The 19,894-nt window shown below is 44.7% G+C and overlaps 1 protein-coding gene across 4 annotated transcripts in view; it reads right to left on the bottom strand.

Annotated features, from left to right (window-relative positions):
- Nucleotides 1-19,894, bottom strand: part of Retreg1 (reticulophagy regulator 1) — a 159,882-nt gene that overhangs the window by 63,944 nt on the left and 76,044 nt on the right. For 2 of the 4 annotated variants that reach the window (XM_063282446.1, NM_001034912.1), the window contains one exon: nt 18,911-18,941. In XM_063282446.1, the coding sequence (XP_063138516.1) occupies nt 18,911-18,941 (31 nt within the window). The other 2 variants (XM_039103026.2, XM_039103027.2) reach the window with 2 other exon arrangements.

Here is a 19,894-nt window from a genome sequence, read left to right as displayed (position 1 = left end):
TGGGATGAGCATGCATTTGACACTGGCTTCTGCCTGTACCTTGAGCTCCCCACTGCTCCAAATTATGATCTTCTGCAAGTCCTATCTAAAATAAACCGCCTCAATTTCACATTTGACTCTTCCCTTAGAACCACAGATTAGACAGATGACGATGATAGATAGATAGATAGATGATTTATAGATAGATAATATAGAGATAAATATACACATATACTCATGATTAAAACTAAAACTTAATCTTTATGCCTACGTTAAATTATTTTGTTGGAAGTGATGGTGGCAATAGTAATATAATAAATGACCAAAAGTTTCCTTTAACGCAGGGTTTTGGAGGTTGGAAGTTTAAGATCAGGGAACCTTATTGGTTTAACTTCTGCTAAGTGCCTAACTATAAATGCTGTCACTGGCAATGAGATAGCATTGACAGATAGAATGCCAGACTCCAAGAGAGGAACCAGCCTTGCTCCTCCTGTATTAATCCTCCTGAGAGAGGTAAGGAAGGGATCTCATGGAACCTTAAAGCTTCAAGGCAGTACCTTCCCCCACTGGTCTCCAGCTGGACCTCAGAACCAGCCTCCAACATCTGAGCCTCTCAGAGACAAAGCACACCTATACCACAGCAATGCCTGTGATTGGGCCAGTAGCGAATGTCTGAGAAAAACGTAGGCAGGAAATATATTTATTTTGATTACTACCTGTGTTCAGTAGCCAGGATGTTGAGAGCTGAGGGCTCAGGGGCCAGGGCTGAAGACAGAAAGGTGTAGACCTCACAGAGGTATGATTTACAGAAAATAAACTACTCATTTAAATCACCACAACATGCAAGATAGAGAACACTTCCAACTCAGTACTCACTCCCTCACCTTAGGTTCCTCTAACTTGTGGTAAAATCAAAAGCCCTGGGATTGAAAACGGGTCCTTCCCACTATAGAAATGTGACAAAACCTTTAGGACATGTGGCCTTGTTGAAGGAGTTTAGATCATGGGTGCTGTACCCCTCAAGAGGACACTGGAGCACTAGCCTCCCTTTCCTCCTCCTCTCCTCCTGACTGGATGACATAAGAAGCCTCCTCTGCCACAGCTTCTGGTGTTATACACAGAGCAGTCAGTGATCTAAAGCCACAGGGCCAAGCAACCATGGACTGACACTCGTTCAAATGAGCCAAAGACACTCTCCTTCCTTAGAAGTCATTTATGTTATTTTGTCGTAGTGACAGGGAGCTAACACAGAGGACAAAGGCTGTCCTCAAGTAAACTCAACATGGGACTCAGGAGTACATGTGTCAATGTCTGACCTTGGATGGCTAATTAATACTGTCAATTTGGCAGGACCTAGAATCATGCAAGAGATAAATCTCTGAGCAGGCCTGTGAGGGATGGTCTAGACTTGTCTAAGTGAGGTGGGAAGACTTATCCTAAAGGTGGATGGTACCACATCTGCTGGGGCCATGGCTTCACTTCCCGGCTTTGTAGGAAGTCTGCTCACTTTGTTTTAGCCAGTAAGGAATCAGAAGCCCAGGAGGCTGAGCGATTTGCTCACACCCTTACTTACACTGGCACCACCTCAACTACTAATATTTGGCATATTTTTTTTTGGTTCTTTTTTTCGGAGCTGGGGACAGCATATTTTTATGTGCAAGGGGTAACTTGTGCCAAGACACAAATGAGTTGATATAAGTTCATTCATATATTTAAGACCATGTACACACTTAGAACACATAGTACACATATAAGGCAACATGTATGTAGAAAATTCCACCAATATGCCAATAATTGACTTGATCTTGCTGAAAATATAGCTTCATTTTTGTAACGACACAACCTTTAAACCTATTAAACAAAACTTTTAACACCAAGCAAACACCTTTGGTCATAAAAATAAAACAAAATAAAAGCTTACCTCATCTCTCCAGCATCTGGAAGGGACCCAGGATAAGAGTTATTTCTGCCCAGCTGAGACTCTAACATGGGCCCTGACCACGTCTAATTCCCAAACAGATGATACCCACATCACTGCCTCTTCATATGGGCATGTAATCAAAACACATGAAATTCTGCTTTAAAGAGAGCACACTACCTAAAGCCATAAGAATGGAGGAGAAGACAGGTAAGAGCTGTCCCTAACCTCTAAGGCTCTTGTGCCTCAGGCCCTGTCCTGAGGCTGAATTAGTGAATCTATAGGAAGCATTCAACAAAGTGCAGACAAGTGTTCACACTAACAGGTGACAGCCAGTCACTGCCACCAACATCATCTCTATCTCTTTCCTCCACGACACTCAACACAGTGCAGACAAGTGTTCACACTAACAGGCGACATCCAGCCATTGCAATCATAATTATCTGTATCCCTCTCTTCCCTGATGGCACCTCACTTCACTCCAAACTTCTTGTCTTTCTCCTCTGTTCCTCAAAATGTCCTGGTTCCATTGTACTTCCTTGCACGTAATACTGTTGGCTTCCAGAACATGCTCTGAGTCTAAGTGACAATGTCACTTTATTTCCATGACAGAGGGAAACAGAGAGATGCTAATTTCTGTCATTACAGAAACCTCCTCAATGAGACAGATCAATGAGCTCCTTGGGCACCTCATTCTACCTTACTGTGACATTTAAGCCAGCCAGAGAAGACACACAGCAGAACCAGGGCAGAACCTCTGACTGTGGTCAACTGAAAATCTTTCAGCCTCCATTGGAGCCTCTGAACAAGCACTAAAGTCAATCTAGTCTTAAATGACAGGAACACAAAACCCTGAGAGGGAACTAAGTTTCTGTGCATATGTGCCTGTCCACAGCAAAGTTCCTATTCTTAAGAGAAACACTCGCCTTCTGAAAAGCATTCAGTTGCTAGAGACAGTGTGCTGCACCAGAAATCCCTTTGACTTGAACAGTCATTGTAACAGGAAGTGGGAAACGGGATGAAAATAAAATGCAAATTCCACATAATAATGAACGGCCATCTCCAATATTAAAGACTGTGAGTACATGGGTAAAAAATTAATTTACTGGCCTTTGTTCAAACATTCCTCTCCTGTCTATCTTTTTTTTTTAACTTTGTCTTAAAATTATCACTTCAATGAGCAAAACAGCATCAGTTTAAACATAACTGTGCGCTTGGTCTCCTCGAGGCCTTAAAGAACCAATGAAAATTTCCGACAGTGACATAATCCTCTTATATGAACCAATGAAAATTTCTGAGAGTGACATAATCCTCTTATCTGAACCAATGAACACTTCTGACAATGACATGATCATCTTCCCATCTAATTTGACTTAGCAGCACAGTTTCTTTATGTAGAGTAATGAGCGGGAGATTTTAGTAATCCTTCGATAGGTGTGTTCTCAGAGCTCCCATGAGCCCAGCAAAGTTGCACAGTCCGCTATTTCCCTGTCTCTCTGACACTTGGCTGGTTTTCCCCAAGTTATAACTCAGAAAAAATAAAGGAGCATCTTAACACTAACACTCTACTTTATGTGCCTCAAGTGTTCATTGGAAGAATAAACACTCTCGCTACAGAGCCAGACACCTACAGGGAAAGTGACGCCAAAGTGTAAGCAGGAATCCAAAAGAGTAGGTCTGTTCAACACCAGTGGATGTGCGTGGGGAAAAGGGGTAAGTGGAGAAGAGAGAGATGGCTTTGATCAAAACATACTATATCCATGTATGACACTTTCAAACAATAAAAAGATCTATTAATGAATACATATGAATAATTGGATAATTATTAGTTATTATAATAAGCTCCACATGGTGCTAGCCCTTACAAAGTGGAGGCAGAAGGATCAAGAATTCAAGGTCATCCTCTGCTACATAGTTTGAGGCCATCCTGGGCTATATGAGTTCCTAAATCCAAGACCCAGATAAAATAAGTAAATTAACAGTTACTGGTAAGACTATGGCAGGAGGGTTACTAGAGCCCAGAAATTGACAGTCGGGCTGAATAGTATAAGATCACCAGAAAAGAAGGAAGAAAGGGAAAAAGGAAACACAGATGGGGGATGGGGAGAGAGAGAGAGAGAGAGAGAGAGAGAGAGAGAGAGAGGATAGATAATAAATAAATAGGTAAATAAACAGATACACTTAGAAACTTTTATCCTGTAAGTGAAATATATATGATAGTATATGGATATATATATTCATATGTATGCTTATACAAATATACATATATCGTCAAAAAAGTAATCATTTTAGTGAGCTTTGGAAATCACCAAATATAGAATAAAAACCCATGACACCATTACATGAAAAGTATCCCCATGTAAAAATTTAATCACATCGTGAGACACAATTGATTGTAGTTTGTACATCTATGCCTTGTCACGACCTCATGGTATACAGAAGTTTTCCCCTTTTGCTCAGTACTTGTCCATGTGATACAATTCAGTTACCTGGACATGAACAACAGGCAGAGTTAGGGTGCCTGGATTTGAGTTGCCATGATCTTCCTACCCACTTCTATAGTATAATACACCTCGGGCAGCTCTGCGGCAAGGGAGATTAAGGCCATGAAGTTGTCCTGGATGCAAGATAAAAACTCAGAGCAAAGCCTTCCTAAACCAGCTGAACCCCACTGAACCCTGACACAGAAGCAAGAAAGAAGCGCAGATTGTACACCAAAGAGGTTTTGTGCTTGTCTGTAATGCAGTAACTGACTTAAGGCCTTCTGCAGAAAGAGTCACGAGGCATGCAGTATACAGTTTCTCCTAGGTGTTCTGTGAACTGCTGTCCAGGAAAAACTTGAAAAGGTCTTAAGGAGACCATATTGACCAAAACCATTTGACATGATTGCATACTATGGCATGAATTAAAGAGATTGCATACTGTGGCATGAACGCAATCATGCTCACGATTCTCGAGACCTTCATGTTCTCATGAAAGCTGCTGTACTAAGAAACTGAACACTTGTTTGGTCCCCAGGATATCAGCCAGAGGGACCTCACCTCATAATGTGTCCACCTGTTCAGCCCTCGAGAGTGGATGAAAGTTGGTTGTGCCCTCTGCACAGGTTAACTCTGCTATCATGGGAGAGACGTCATTTTCAGGAAGTGTGCCTTCTCCTCAGTATCTCCTAAGCACACTTGCTGATTTTGCAATGGCCATTGCTGTCTTAAGTTACAACAGGAAGTTCCCCCCATCTAGGCAGATGCTGAACCATGCTTTATCAGTCTCCACATGTGACAATTATGACTTTCTTTGTGAACTAGTATTTGGGTGTGGAGTAAGTAGAGCCAGGCCACCAGACAGAAGAACTGGTAAGGTCGAGCAGACTCAAAAAACCCTGATAAATCGCCTAATTGAGATTGCTAGGCATTTAAATTAGCTCCCAACCAGGTTCCTGTCCTGCAGCACTTGACCACAACAGCCCTAAGAGGACCATAACAACTGGATCACGTAGGGTAGAAACTAGGATTCCTCATGATAATGAGGTACCCCAAGTGTCTATCCAATGAGCTTCCCTTCCTGGGCATCCCTTCCTTCAAAAGGTATTTAATCTCTAGCTCACCCTGAGTAAACTGTATACATCCTCATCTGCTATGAATAAACTGTTTGAACAACAAGGACTGCTTCCTTCCACCATAGAGGGAAGCCCTTGTCATATAGAGTCACACCTAAGTCTCCCGCAGAAGGCCCTCCACAGTCATGGCACTCACAGAGCTAACCCAATCCCCCCAAACCCCATGGGCTTATTGCAGGCCCCCACCCCCATTCCTCAGCGGTGTCTCGGTACATAGGAGAATGGGAACCCCCATTCTCAACTCTTATAGTTCCCATCCACTTCTGGGTGCTCAGAGTTTGAGATCCACAGCCTCTGCCCCAGCCTAGGCTGGGATCCCTATCTCAGACTGCTTTTCACTTCCCCTGAGGGTTGGGTCTGCCTCCCCAGTACCCCAGCAGCTAGGAAATAACATAGCCTAATGGCCCTGCCTTTCACCCCTCCCCCCAACTTGGTGCTGTCTGGCATCCCAGTGGCAAAATGCAGACCCCACCCCAGACCATTGGGTTCAGTTTGGTTTTTTTTTTTTAATAAATTAGGCAGTGCTTTGACTCTCTATGTATCCCAATCTAGCCTCAGATTCACAGCTTTTCTACACAGCCTCCCAAGTTCTAAGAGTATAGGTTTGAGTCAGTATGACTGGTTAGTTTTGATCACAAATGTCTCCCAAAAGACCCAGGTATTAGTTAGTTGCTAACCTATGGCATTCCAGAAGTATAGAAGGTTTTGGAGAAAGGGAATAGTTGAAAGAGGTTAGGTCACTGGGGGACTATGTATGTATGTATGTATGCATGCATGCATGCATGTATGTATGTATGTATGTATGTATGTATGTATGTATGTATGTTCTTGACGAGGATACTTGGGCTCTGATCTCTCCTCCAGTCTTCCCTTCTTACAGACTGATGTTGTCAAGTATTCAGTCACAATGAAGGGAGTCTGAGGATTATACCTGGCCCCAAGTGTTTTGTCACAGTAATAGGAAAGGAGACCCATGGCTCTGCTACACTCAGAGTCCTCCCTCAACATCAGGAGTCACTTAGGCTCCAGGCTTGTGAGGAGTGAAGTGATCGGGATTGGACGATGCCCCTGACCTTGACTGACACAGGACCCTTGCGTCCTACTCCGCATCTACCACAATCACATACAGTTGTCAGTGGTTACAAAGTTGGCTGCCAACAGCCACAAAGCATAATTGAATGAAGGCAGCATGAGGCTGAAATGGTTTAATGCTCCAGGGTCCACAGTGAAGTATCTATAATACCTCCTGTCAAGAACTCCCCAAATCCTCATGTCTCCAGATCCAACCGTAAGAAGCAAGGCAAGGCATCTAAAAGGATCTGAGGAACATTTCCCCCTGGTATCTAAGAAGGCTGTGACGTACCAGCACCACTTCAGCAGAAGGCATTAGATGTCATCCCTTCTCCTGGAATCAGTGAGAGCCAATTACCTCTATGCTTTTGCTTCAACATAATCCTTTCCTGGGCTCAGGTTACACAGGACTTTACCTAACTCTCTAATTCTGCATTTCGAGTAGTTCTATCAACCCCTTCCATCCCTCCACCCCCCACCCCTCGCTATATCTAAAAGAGCAGAGCTAAGCAACAGAGGAAAGAGAGTCCTGGAGCTGGCCACCTAAAATTAAACCCTAAATTTACATGCAGCTCATGAACCGATGAGATGAAGAACTCACTGTGGAACTGTTGTCTTCCAAGGGGATGACGGGCCACAGTGCTCTCTGACTGCCACATGAGGATACAATGAGAAGATGGTGCTCTCAGACCCAGAAGAGGAATCATACCGAGAACCCATCATCTCGGACTGAACTTCCAGCAATGTGAGAAACAAATGCTCGCCATCCGAGCCACCGGGTCCATAGCATTCTTTAAGAGCAGTCCAAATGAAGAAACAGAGTATCTGAGCCAACAGGTCATGCTAATCAGAGGTGGGGAAGACCGACAGTGTAGCTGATGTGGCATCAGCCCTAGACACCTGTCACTGAGCGTCATCCACTTCTTGCTGGTCTCTCTGTTTCCTGAAAGCACTTGCCTACCAGAGAACAGCTTTTCTCCTATTCCCAACATCCATGGGCAGCAATCAGGGGCCAAGGCTTCCTTTGGAGTTCACAACTGCCTTTCTGCTGTGAGTTACATATGACCCCACATTCTGATCAGCAAGAGGCAGCTTATCCATCGCAAGACATGTCTTCTTTCACTATTAGAAAGCTCTCATGCCGTGACTGAGGGACCAAAGACAAACTCATAATTGGTTTCTAGTGCCCATGGCTCCTAAACAGACAACACAAATTCTTTACTCCAGCACCAGTACCTCCTTCCACTTGGGAAAAAAAAAAGGTCTGATTTTATGACCTTCAAATAACTCATATGTAAATGTTGTGGCTTGGATGTGAAATGTCCTCCAAAAGTGTTCACATGTTGAACGCTTGGTCCTGTCGGGTGACATTATTGAGAGAGAACTGTGAAGGCACTAACTGCATCTGTAGGCCACTACATGAATAAGGACATAGAAAAGCAAATGTCTAGCAGGTCCTTGGGGGAATACGCCAGCGAAAGGCATGTGAGCTGAGCTGCTGTGCTCCAACACACCTTCCCCACCCAGGATGTCCCAGCTCACCGTGCCAGGGAGCAGACACAGCAAAGTCAAGCGTTCATACTCTGAAGCCTCTGCGTTGTAAGCCAAAGTGAACCCTTCTTTGCCTTTTCTCCACTGTTATCTCTACAAGGAAGACACCAATCTGTTCCCCTCAGCTTATAAGTTAGGACCTGAGGCCATCTTGTTTCTATTCCAAATTCATTTCAGACACAACATTCAATTTAAAAATGTTAAGTGTCAATTCCAGTTAACACTCTCTTGAGGGATGGAGTGATGGCTTAGAAGCTAAAGGCTGGGCGCACTTTCTGTTCTTCCAAAGGGTGAAGGTTCAGATCCCAGCACCACACAGCAGCTCACAACCAACTCTAATTCCAGTTCCAGGGATCTGATGCCAGTTCTAGCTCCCTGAGGACACTGCATGCATGTGTTGCATATATATGCACCCTGATAAACACCATACCCATAAAATCAAAAATAAATTTTAAAAACTTAAAATTCCTCCCAACTACTTAGTACTCTTTATATACTGAACACGGTACATTCATTAAAAAGCTCCTTAAACATGATTATCTTAGGCAGAGTGGAGAAAATATTCACATATGCAACGTATTGAAATTAAATGTCCATGTCTGAGTTGAGATACATTTTAGGAAACAATAGTTTTCTTTCCACAGCAGATGGCTTCACAGCCTTGGCTGAAGATTTCCTTGTTCCTTATAACAAAACAGTCATCGCTGAAAAATAAGAAAAACACCAAGAGAAGGATTTTTTAAAGCATTTTTTTTGGTGGAGTTCAAAATACCATTGGAAATCTAAAGCTGCAGTCCAGAAGAAAAGGACAGTGTGCTGACAGTCCTGCTTGCGCTCCACATGAGACGAGACGGCTCTAAATGTCTCGGTTTAAAAATACTCTCGAAGAACACAGGCCAAATGGCTGCAGGATTATAAGTTCTCTCCCAGTTGCCTAGGTATTAAAAGCAGGCACAAGTAAGAATAGCCTTCAAAATACCTAATGGACAGCACATGAGCTCTGGTGCAATGCTCCCCAGTCAGGGGACCGCACGGCTGCACATCTTGTAATCAGACCTCAAACAACAACACTGACCCTACTAACAGCACCCTCTACTTCCCTTTCCCCTGCAAACTCCATACTACGATACAGAAAGAGAGGAGAGAGAGAGAGAGAGAGAGAGAGAGAGAGAGAGAGAGAGAGAGAGAAAGAGAGACAGTGTGTGTGTGTGTGTGTGTGTGTGTGTGTGTGTGTGTGTGTGTGTGTGTGTGTGTGTGTTCGCGCGCTTGGCTCAAAGGATAGATGAAGGAAGAGGTACAAAGCTGGAGTTTCAAGGTAGGAGGGAAGGGTACAAATATTACCCAGTATTTGGCATTTGATGTAGTTACTTCAAGCCAGGGTCAATTTTCCAAAAAAGATCTGTAACTGTAAACTAAGTCAACCAGAAGTTCATCTCACACAGCCACAAACATTCTTTCCCCAAGGCTGAGGTCCTTAGTTAGTTCGACTTAGTCATTACAACACATTATATATATACACATACATATAACATTATAATGCTGTAATATATATGTATATATAAAACATTATATATAACATACACACACTATACATGCATACATTATACATCACACATAATATATACAGACATTATATAAACAACACATTTCAATGAATTATAGCACGCATTCACCTGTCCTTTATTCACATGATCATAGCTGTCTGTTTTGAGATCAAAATCAAACTAGTGAGAAAAAATCAAACATCTCCCTAGCCAAAGATAAAAAATTGGAAATAACCAAAAAGACCATCAAATTAATGATGGCAGAGCAAAATGCAGTCTGTTCAGGCAGCAGTCTGTCACTCTGCGTGAGGGGCCGTCAGTTACATTATAGATGAACTGACCGCGCTGAGAAAAAGCCAGATGCAATTCGTGAAGAACATATATCTGTTTATAGGGATATCCAGAGGCAAATGCATAAAGAACATGCCGACTGTGGCTGTCTAGAGCTACAGGGAGGGGAAATGTGAACAATTACCTGATAGTTCTGAGGCTCCCTCTGAGGGCAATGAGAACATTCTGGACCCAGACAGAAACCCTAGGGTTCTCTCCTGGTCACTGGTTAGTCTGCATGTCCAATCGCTCGCCATCATTTCCCAGGATGCAGCTCATAACACCTACCTCCATTTCCTCAGCCTTCCTCTCATCTTTAAGCCCCTGGATTTGTTTACAGTCCTAACAGCCTTCTCCCCAACCTGACATATACAAAGCCCACAGAGAACTAGTCACGAAGGTCTCCAGTGGCTTTCCACACCCCAGTGCTTTTTTCCTGTCTCTCAGGACACAGATGCTGCTGCCTCCAAGCCATGCCCCATGCCGACTTCTGGCATAGCATCTGTGACTCGGGACCCTCCTGACCACACTGGTTCCTCTTTCGATCCTCCTTTATCTCTCGCCCAGTGGCAACATCCCCCTAGGCACATTCGTGGCTGGCATCCTGTCTTTCTGTCCCACCAACCCTGACATTCCTGCCTCAGGATCCAGCTCTTGGGCAAACTGAAACAAACTGTGTCAGGACACAGCTACCCCACAAACCAGGTAAAACTGCATTGCGTTTGTACATAGACCTGACCAATTTGCCCTTGACAATTTCTGGTAAAGACCGGCTCTTTCACACCATAACGAATGTGTACTGGCTGGTTTTGTGTGTCAACTTGACACAAGCTTAAGTTATCACAGAGAAAGGAGCCTCCTTGAGGGAATGCCTCCATGAGACCCAGCTGTAAGGCATTTTCTCAATTAGTGATCAAGGCGGGGGGGGGGGGGCATTGTGAGTGGTGCCATCCCTGGGCTGATAGTCTTGGGTTCTATAAGAAAGCAAGCTGAGCAAGCCTGGGGAAGCAAGCCAGTAAGTAACATCCCTCCATGGCCTGCATCAGCTCCTGCTTCCTGACCTGCTTGAGTGATAAACAGCAATGTGGAAGTGTAAGCTGAATAAACCCTTTCCTCCCCAACTTGTTCTTGGTCATGATGTTTGTACAGGAATAGAAACCCTGACTAAACAGAATATTCCACTAGTTTCCTATTTTTGCTGCAACAAACTGCCACAGGCTTGTGACTTGAAGCCTCTCCTAAGCATAGTCTTAGAGTCGTGGCCTATCTGTTAGCCATCTCCCTTCCAGAGGTGATGACTCAACTCGTCCAGCTCCATGGATCTGCCTGCTCTCCTGGACCTCCTTCCTTCACCTCCTGTCCAACCCAATCCCATCTTGCTCTGGAAAGAGCCCTATGGTGACCCCAGGTCCATGTGCATAAGCCAGAAAATATCTATGCCCCACATCTGCAAAGTGCCTATCGGCATCTAAGGTAACAGGCACAGGGAGGGATTAGAACGTGGACATGGTGGGGACAGTAGGATTGCCGAGCACATTCTAAGTACATCAAGGTTCTGGAAGCATCCCTTAGCACTTGCATGTTTTTCTAACAAACAGGGATCCTTGCCCAGAACTTGAAATGGTTGGTTTTATACCCAGAATCAAAGGACCACCAATTTGTCCTCTTCCCACACAGCTGCTTTAAAATGAAGCTATTTTCTGGGGTTTGTGATTGACTTTCTGTAGGGTTCTAGACCAGGAAGGAGAAGAAAATGTCTGTGTGTTTTAATTCGGGAGTGCGGTGTGGGGGAGCAGGGAGAACTTTGAAGGCAACAATGGACAGTGAGTAGAAACTGTAGCAAAACATACAGTGCCTCTGAGTTCTTCCGCCCTCCCAAGCCTTTACCTTTTAGAACTAAGTGTTACAGCCTTTTGTCCCCAGTCTGTTCGGTTCATTTGTGGGTGTCCTCCTCATGCATTCTGCTTTACTCTCCATAGACGTGTGTTTCTTCACACTGTCCTATTGCTTCTCCTGGTCTATGTTAATTTTTCTACTCTCCTCTACATTGCATACACTTACAAATATGCATCCTAAGAATAGACAGATGTAGGTTTTAGTTGGATTTTCTTCTTGTAACTGGGGAAGCACGAATGTTTTTGTCTTGCCCAAATGCTTGGGTGTTAACCCCACTTTGAAGTGGACGGCTTCATCTCCCTAGCACTGGCTTATTTCTCAGCTTCCATGAACTGAGAGGTCCCGCCTCCTATGCTCCCCCTTGTGGCCACTAGTAGAGAAGCATCATTGAGCACACTTACTAAGCCCTAAGGAAAACTTTCCAGAAGGCTTGCAATGGCTCTAAATTATCAGTCTGGGCCCAGAAACCAGTGCCACCCTTCCATGGATGTTGTTAGCATTTCTCCTAGGCTCCACCCCACAGTTACCTGGCAACAGCCAGGTGTGCCTGCCTCACTATAAAAGGGGCTGCTTGCCCCTCTTCACTCTCTCACTATCTTGCTCTCTTACCTTCTGTCCCTTCTCTCTCCATTCCCCTCACCCCTCTCTCTCTCTCCATGTGCTTATGACCGGCCTCTCCTCCTCCTCCCCCTCCTCCTCCCCCTCCTCCTCCTCCTCTTCCTCCTCCTCCTCTTCTTCCTCCTCCTCCTCCCCCCTCTCCGTCTCCCTCTCCCTCTCCCTCTCTCTCCCTCCCTCCCTCCCTTTCTCTGTCTCTACTACTCCTTCAACTCCCCTCCCCATGCCCTAAATAAACTCTATTCTATACTATACTCATCCTGTGGCTGGTACCTCAGGGGAAGGGTTGCCTCAGCATGGGCCCTCAGAGGCACCCCACCCCGCCCTGCACCATACTTCACTTTACCAAACATATCCCTGGCTTCTTTCTCCCTTTTTATAAAACAGCAGATGCAGCTTCCTGACTTCAGCAGATGCTCACATGTGCACCAGGCGTTCCTCTTCTTTCAAGCGTCTGCACTGCAATGTAGTTAAGCTCAGAGACTCATGGAAACTGAGCAGTACACAGAGATAGGATTTAAAGGCTGTGCTGCATGCACATGATGGAACCTTAGGTAGCATAAAAACATGAGTGAACCATAGCTGGATGCAGAAGCACAACTATGATACTTTATTGAGAGAATATTCTTATGTCTCAGACTGACCTCAAAACACTGTGTAGCCCAGGATATCCTTGAACTTCTGTTTCCGACCTGGGCCGGTTCACCCCTCCTTAGACAACCTGGTGGTCCCCCGCTCCCGGGAGGTCACCATATTGATGCCGAACTTAGTGCGGACACCCGATCGGCATAGCGCACTACAGCCCAGAACTCCTGGACTCAAGCGATCCTCCTGTCTCAGCCTCCCGAGTAGCTGGGACTACAGGCGTGCGCCACCGCGCCCGGCTCCTTGAACTTCTGATTCACTTGTTTTTATCACGCTAGGCTTGGGGTTAAAGACTTGTGCCACCACCTTGGTTTTTTTGAGGTGCTAAGGACTGAACCCAGGGCTTCACGCATGCTAGACAGACACTCACCAGCCGAACTGCATTCCCAGCCTTCATTTCATTTTTAATACCTTGAGTTTAATTATTAATACTGTTTGAAAAACATATTCGTTGCCATTGCAAAAACGGCCATCCATATGCAGGGAGTTTGACTTCCCATCCGGGCTGGTACTTCCTTCAGTCTCACAGTCTGCACCCCAAGAAGAATATGGGTATTAAACATCTAGCACGGACCACTTTAGATGGTAATAATTTTTGTGTAAGTATACGGCTGTTGTTGAGAGATGATAAGCCTCCTTATCCACATCATTTCCTCCAGAATGGCTTCACAATTGAGTCCCGTCTTGTAGTTGACCTCGATGGGTCTCAACAGCTAACTACAACTTGAACAACAAAACCGAGTTGGCTTGAATCTTGGGAAGCCCTGTGCATGGCCTGGAGACCCAGCCCGTCAACCCTTGTGAGGATTTGTTCTATGAATGGGCCTCTTCTTTTGTCAGGAGAGGAAGAAAGGGGCTTTGAATCCCACTGAACAATAGATAACTACGGAATTGTGCTCAACTGTTGCTTTTTTTTTAAAGGCATAAAAGGCCTATTGGAGGTCTCTGTTTTTGGCAGAAGGCAGTCTTTCAAGTTTGTGGAGCTTCCAGGCTAGCCCAGGTCTCCTTAGCCAGAACAGGCTTGTGCAGACATCCAGCAGATCTGAGCCCAGTGACTATATTTTCTGAAAAAGAAAACCCTTCTTCCCCATTTAACTCAACCCTCCACCCAAGATACCCCTTTACCCTCATGACACCCACAGAACCTGCATTGCTGGTGATATTGTTTAGTAGAATAACACTTGCTTAGCATGCAAAAGCCATCTGTTCAACTCTTTGCAAAACACACACACACACACACACACACACACACACACACACACACACACACCAAACCAAACCAAAAAACATTTTTTAAACTACGTCTCATTTGTCAGAAGAGATAGACAGGAACATAAAAGACACTAAGTGAATTTTCATTTTTTTTGAGAGGAATAATATCCTCAGAATTTAATGTCTGAGCCATCAGACTTAAGTGCTCTGACTCATTCCAGGCTTGTGAACTGGGTGGACACCATGACTTGGCCTTAATGGTCAAAGATTCTTTCCCTGTCCCTCAAAGTACAGAGCAGCAAAAGCAATGTTTGTGGGAATTATCTGAAAGCCCACAGAACAAAAGAACATTGCTTGCCAATGCCAAATGTCAGTGCCCACACAGCTGCTCTGAGCCTGTGAGAAACAGAGAAGGCATGTGAGACCCAGAACAAGAAGGGTGATCTGGGCACACAGGGGCAAAACCCCAGGACTCCTGCTCACCCCTGCTGGGTAGGATGACCTGTGCTCTGCCTCAAGGTGAGTCAGATTGGTGCACCTCGCCCAGCAGCAGCCAAATTCAAGGGCCACCACTGCCTCCTACAGACAGTTCCCAGCTAGAAGCTTCTGGATGTCCCAGAAGATGTCAGAAATCCTCCAGTGCTTTCTCAGTCTCTATTTCTACAACTTTAATGCCAATGAAATAAACCTTAAGACAAAGTGACTTCTGATGCAGAAAACCTAGCCCCTTAATTTGGGTTATAATGAACAAACTATTGGGTTATAATGTACAAATATTAAATACATAGGTGATATATATTATATATGTGTGTGTGTATACATACATACATACACACACACACACACACACATACACGAATGGCAAAGATTTAACTGGGAGGGGGCTAGTGAGTGGGCTGTAAAGTGAATAAGCAAAAGAAATAAATAAATTTTTAAAAAGAGTTAATTCAGTCCGGCAGACAGCAACGTCTGTATAATCCTGCAAACAGTTTGCAGAGCTCCTGACAGACAGACAGGTGAAACACGAGCTGTTCTTGGAGTGTGCTCACCTAGAATCATATTTGCATAAATGACTGCTCTGGGCACCTCTGCCGGCTGACAGGGCATCTGAGTTAAAGTTCCCAATCACTATTGATGGCGTTGAAAATCAGAGCCCGGCTTTGGCACGGTGAACTGCTGCAGTGCAAACTCTTGCAGAGCTACAGACAGTTCTTAAAAGTCTGAAGGATCGTACACGTGAGTGTGTGCACCACCACCTCCATGAAAAATGTCAAATGCTTTACCCCAACTGAAGAAAGGCTCACAGACAGGAAGCCAGGCGCATGCTGAGATCAAGCCCAAACTGAAAGCAGACACTGGAAAAGGGAAGACTAACCCTTGCTGAGTAACCTGAGTATGTCAGCTGTTGCACCAAAGGACAGTGGGGGACAATGTCCAGCCACTGCCAAGGAGGAGGGTGAGAGTCAGGGTTAGCGTTAGAATCTGTGAACGTGGAATAAAGACAATCCTACTGGCACATGTCTCCCGTGAGCCCAGAGTGCCCTCTCTACCCCAGTGATCTGCCCATCGTTGTGTATTTAACCTGTAAGTTCTTTTCTTTCATTTTTTTTTCACTGGTAAATACATAAATAAGCATTAGCCCAGACCAGACAGAAGCGGAGAACCATGGAACACGCACACCAAGTTATCACCTAGGAAGCTCCAGCAGAAGCATTAGAAATCCTCATCACTGGGAACTTCAGTGACCAAACACAGATGGCCACGGTCAGGACACATGTGGTACAGGCCTTCTTGCTGGGGCAGAGGCACCATACAGTAAGCAAGAGCTGCAACTCCCCACCCAGTGCCGTCGCCTCTATAGCTGAGTTCATGTGACCTACGCCCTTCCCACTACGCCCCACCACTAAAAGAACACGGAATGACCACTACTGTTTGGAAAATTACACTTCTGACATGCAGATTTTTTTTTCGGATTTTCATTTAATTACATTATATTTTTTCCATACAAGTATATTTTGTACAGTGAACATATTTCTGACCATACACCCATCCCGTTCCTGTTTCTCCCTTTGTTGACCTAGACAGTCTCACTTCCACTTCCATTTGATGTATGCATACATGGTTTTAGGTAACTGCATAAAATCCAGAAACCACCAACGAGCAACAGTGTGTGACAGTTGTCCTTCAGAACTGGCGTGATTCACTTAACGTGACTATTTCCAGTTCTATCTTCCTGCCAAAAATGTAATGCCATCCTCTTTTATCTCTTATATGGCTGAAAACAATAACTTAGCCACACCTTCAAGATCAGCAGCCCCTCTGTGGCTGAACACAGGTTTGCCCCATAACTTAGCCACATGAGTTTGGATGGACACTTCCCAAACCAGAACAAAAGATACGCAGACTGGTCCGAGCATCACTGAATCTGAGAACTCTGTATCAAAGAGCACAAAGCTTTGAAATCATGTGAACTCACTTGGTCTAATCTTACAGCCACTGAAATTAGAAGGTAATCCTCCATATTTTTCCCAATGTATGTGCCTTAGTCAAGGTTCCTATTCCTGCACAAACATCATGACCAAGAAGCAAGTTGGGGAGGAAAAGGTTTATTCAGCTTACACTTCCACACTGCTGTTCATCACCAAAGGAAGTCAAGACTGGAACTTAAGCAGGCCAGGAAGCAGGAGCTAATGCAGAGATCATGGAGGGATGCTGCTTACTGGCTTGCTTCCCCAGGCTTGCTCAGCTTGCTTTCTTACAGAACCCAGGCCTACCAGCCCAGGGATAACACCACCCACAATGGGCTCTCCCCACTTCTCACTAATAGAGAAAAATGCCTTACAGTTGGATCTCATGGAGGCATTTCCTCAAGGGAGGCTCTGTGATAACTCCAGCTGTATCAAGTTGACACACAGAACCAGCCAGTACACCATGGAAAGCACAGAACACCTAAGCCACGTACTGTGGTCCAGCATGAACACAAGACCAGACCCCTGACACTGGGCCTGTTCACGGAGCCATTTGAATGTCTCAACAACACTATTCTGGAAACTCAGATCCCTTCTCTGACTGTGTTCAGCCGCAGCCTCCTGACTACCCAGCTTACCAAGAGAATCAGTCAGTCTCTAAAGGAGTGCTGACCATAAGGCAGTCCTAGACCAGGTGGTCCAGGGGGACATCATATGGGCGTTAACCATGCCAATGTGATGCAAATGGTATAAACCCCTCTGCAATGCCACTGGCCTTATGTGGGCTGCCTGGAGACAGCTCTCCTTCCTTAAGTTTCCTGACTTACACCTGGGAACAGCTCTATGGCACCTGTGCTTTACCTTTACACCCACTTCCCAGAAACAAATACCAAGGCCTGTTACCATGAGAACAGCCTGGGGCAAAGGGTGAGTAGAGACAAATGTCACCGTGCACCTGCAGCACGCCCAGCCGCTGTTGAAGCGAACTAGGGAGCTAAAAGCTATTGCAGCCCAAAGGCGCTCAAAGGATAGGATGGGAGAGGCAGTTAGGTTACGTGGCTGAGAGGAGCCCTGGAGCTGGAAAAGGGCATCACACAACAACTAAGGAAACCTACGCAGGGTGTGGACTGAGACAAGAAAGGATGTGCTGGCTCTGCCTCATCAGCTGCAGAGTGCACGGTGCAGGCCACGACAGCCCAGGAGAGCCAGATTCTCAAAGCAAGGAAATGAAGGACCTGTGTCATCATGGGAGTTTCGTGGCACTGTTTATTTTGTTTCTCACTTTTGTGTCTTCATTTTCTGATGGCTTCTTTGGTCTAAGGTATTCCCACCATCCTTTCTTAACTAGCACAAATACATATGGACAAATCTGTTCTTTAAAAAAAAAAGAAAAGAAAAAATCCGCTCCTACAAGCACTGACTTCACTGGAATATTAATCCTTGAACTTTCTCCATCTTTCTTGTCTCCCATGCACTGTGGGTGAAGCAAACTGTGTCTCTCCTCGTTGCCCTAACTCTGCCTTCTTCCACTTGGAAACATCCACCCCCCTGAAGGTTAGATGACAGTTAAGGAGCAGATGTAACTCTAGTGAGACAGAGGCCAAGTGGCTGGTCAGTATCTGAGGCCTTTGTCCTTCCTTTACTCTCCTCCTCTCTCAAGCCCTAACTGACATCATGGCCAGCCCTTCTGGAACATTCTAACAGAGGTCTGTAACTTGCAACTACCCCCATTCTTCCACTGCAACAACTGTCACTCACACTCCAAAACTGAATCTGAGAGAAGACTTCAAACAGAAAGGTCCCTCTCCCTCCCTGCTGCATCCTCACACACATGATTCACAAATCCACTGCCCAGCCACTCAGAGAAGTGCATGTATCCCTGGAGTGACTCCCCATCTTGTCCTCACCTTCAGCTTCACTTTCCACAGTCTTGCAAATCATTATAGGGACTTGGGTCCCTGTCACCACAACATCAATTTAGCAATACACCTCTGCAACTCAAGTCACCCACCCATCCCACCGCCCTGCCATCCATAAGCCACGCTGTTGAAGCAAAATTCCCTACCTTTCACTGAGGCTCCTCCACAACTGTGCACCTGCAAGAGGAAGTGAAATGTAAAACTTAAGCAAGTCATCACTCCCCGGGAACATTGGCCAGCTTAGAAATATCCCAAGCTTCTGCAAGCAGAATGCTCATGTCTCTTGAGTGGTATATATTGTCAATCCATACAGTGTCGGTGTCCATTACCATGAAGAATGCAGGTGACAGTCTATAAAACCCTTAAGGAGGTATCATAAAGGTAGGACAGGCACTCTAGAACATAGTCCCTGCCCGGGGGGAAGAAAGCATGTCCACTTAAGAAAAGGTGCTATCAAAGAATCAGTATGAAATTTGATAAGAGGTAAACCATTATACTTCAGAGAGGACAGAACCATGACTGCTCAAATGGGAGTAACAGAAATGGCACTGAAGTGAATGTACAGTGTTCAGATATTTTAAACTTGTATCTTAGCTCCAGGGAAATCAACAGAAAAAAAATAAATTGATGAAAATGTGAAGATAGACAATAGATACTAGATAGAAAGATACATAGTAGATAGATGATGATGAAGATAGATAGCTAAGTAGATAGATAGATAGATAGATAGATAGATAGATAGATAGATAGATAGATAAGATAGATAGGCAGGTGATAGATCAATTGATAGATAGATAAGTAGATAAATAGACAGGCAGATAGACAAGTGGATGGATGGATGGATGGATGGATGGATGGATGGATGGATGGATGAATAGACAGAGACAGGCAGGCAGAGAGAGAGAGATAAATAAGTATATAGAAAGATAGTAGATAGATAGGTAAGTAGATAGAAAGTAGATGGATGGATAGATGGATAGACAGATAGAATGATTGATTGACCAATTGCTTGTTAAAACTCCAGGGATTACCTTTATTGGACCAAGTCTTGATTATGTACTCTTAGCTACTAGATTTAATGAAGCTCAATTCGAAACAATTATAAAACATTTTCTGCACTTTCTATTGAA

The sequence above is a fragment of the Rattus norvegicus genome, chromosome 2, assembly GCF_036323735.1.
Source record: "Rattus norvegicus strain BN/NHsdMcwi chromosome 2, GRCr8, whole genome shotgun sequence".
Classification (NCBI taxonomy): domain Eukaryota; kingdom Metazoa; phylum Chordata; class Mammalia; order Rodentia; family Muridae; genus Rattus; species Rattus norvegicus.
The sequence above is the reverse complement of the archived record's forward strand: the minus strand, read 5'-3'. Positions and strand labels throughout refer to the sequence as shown.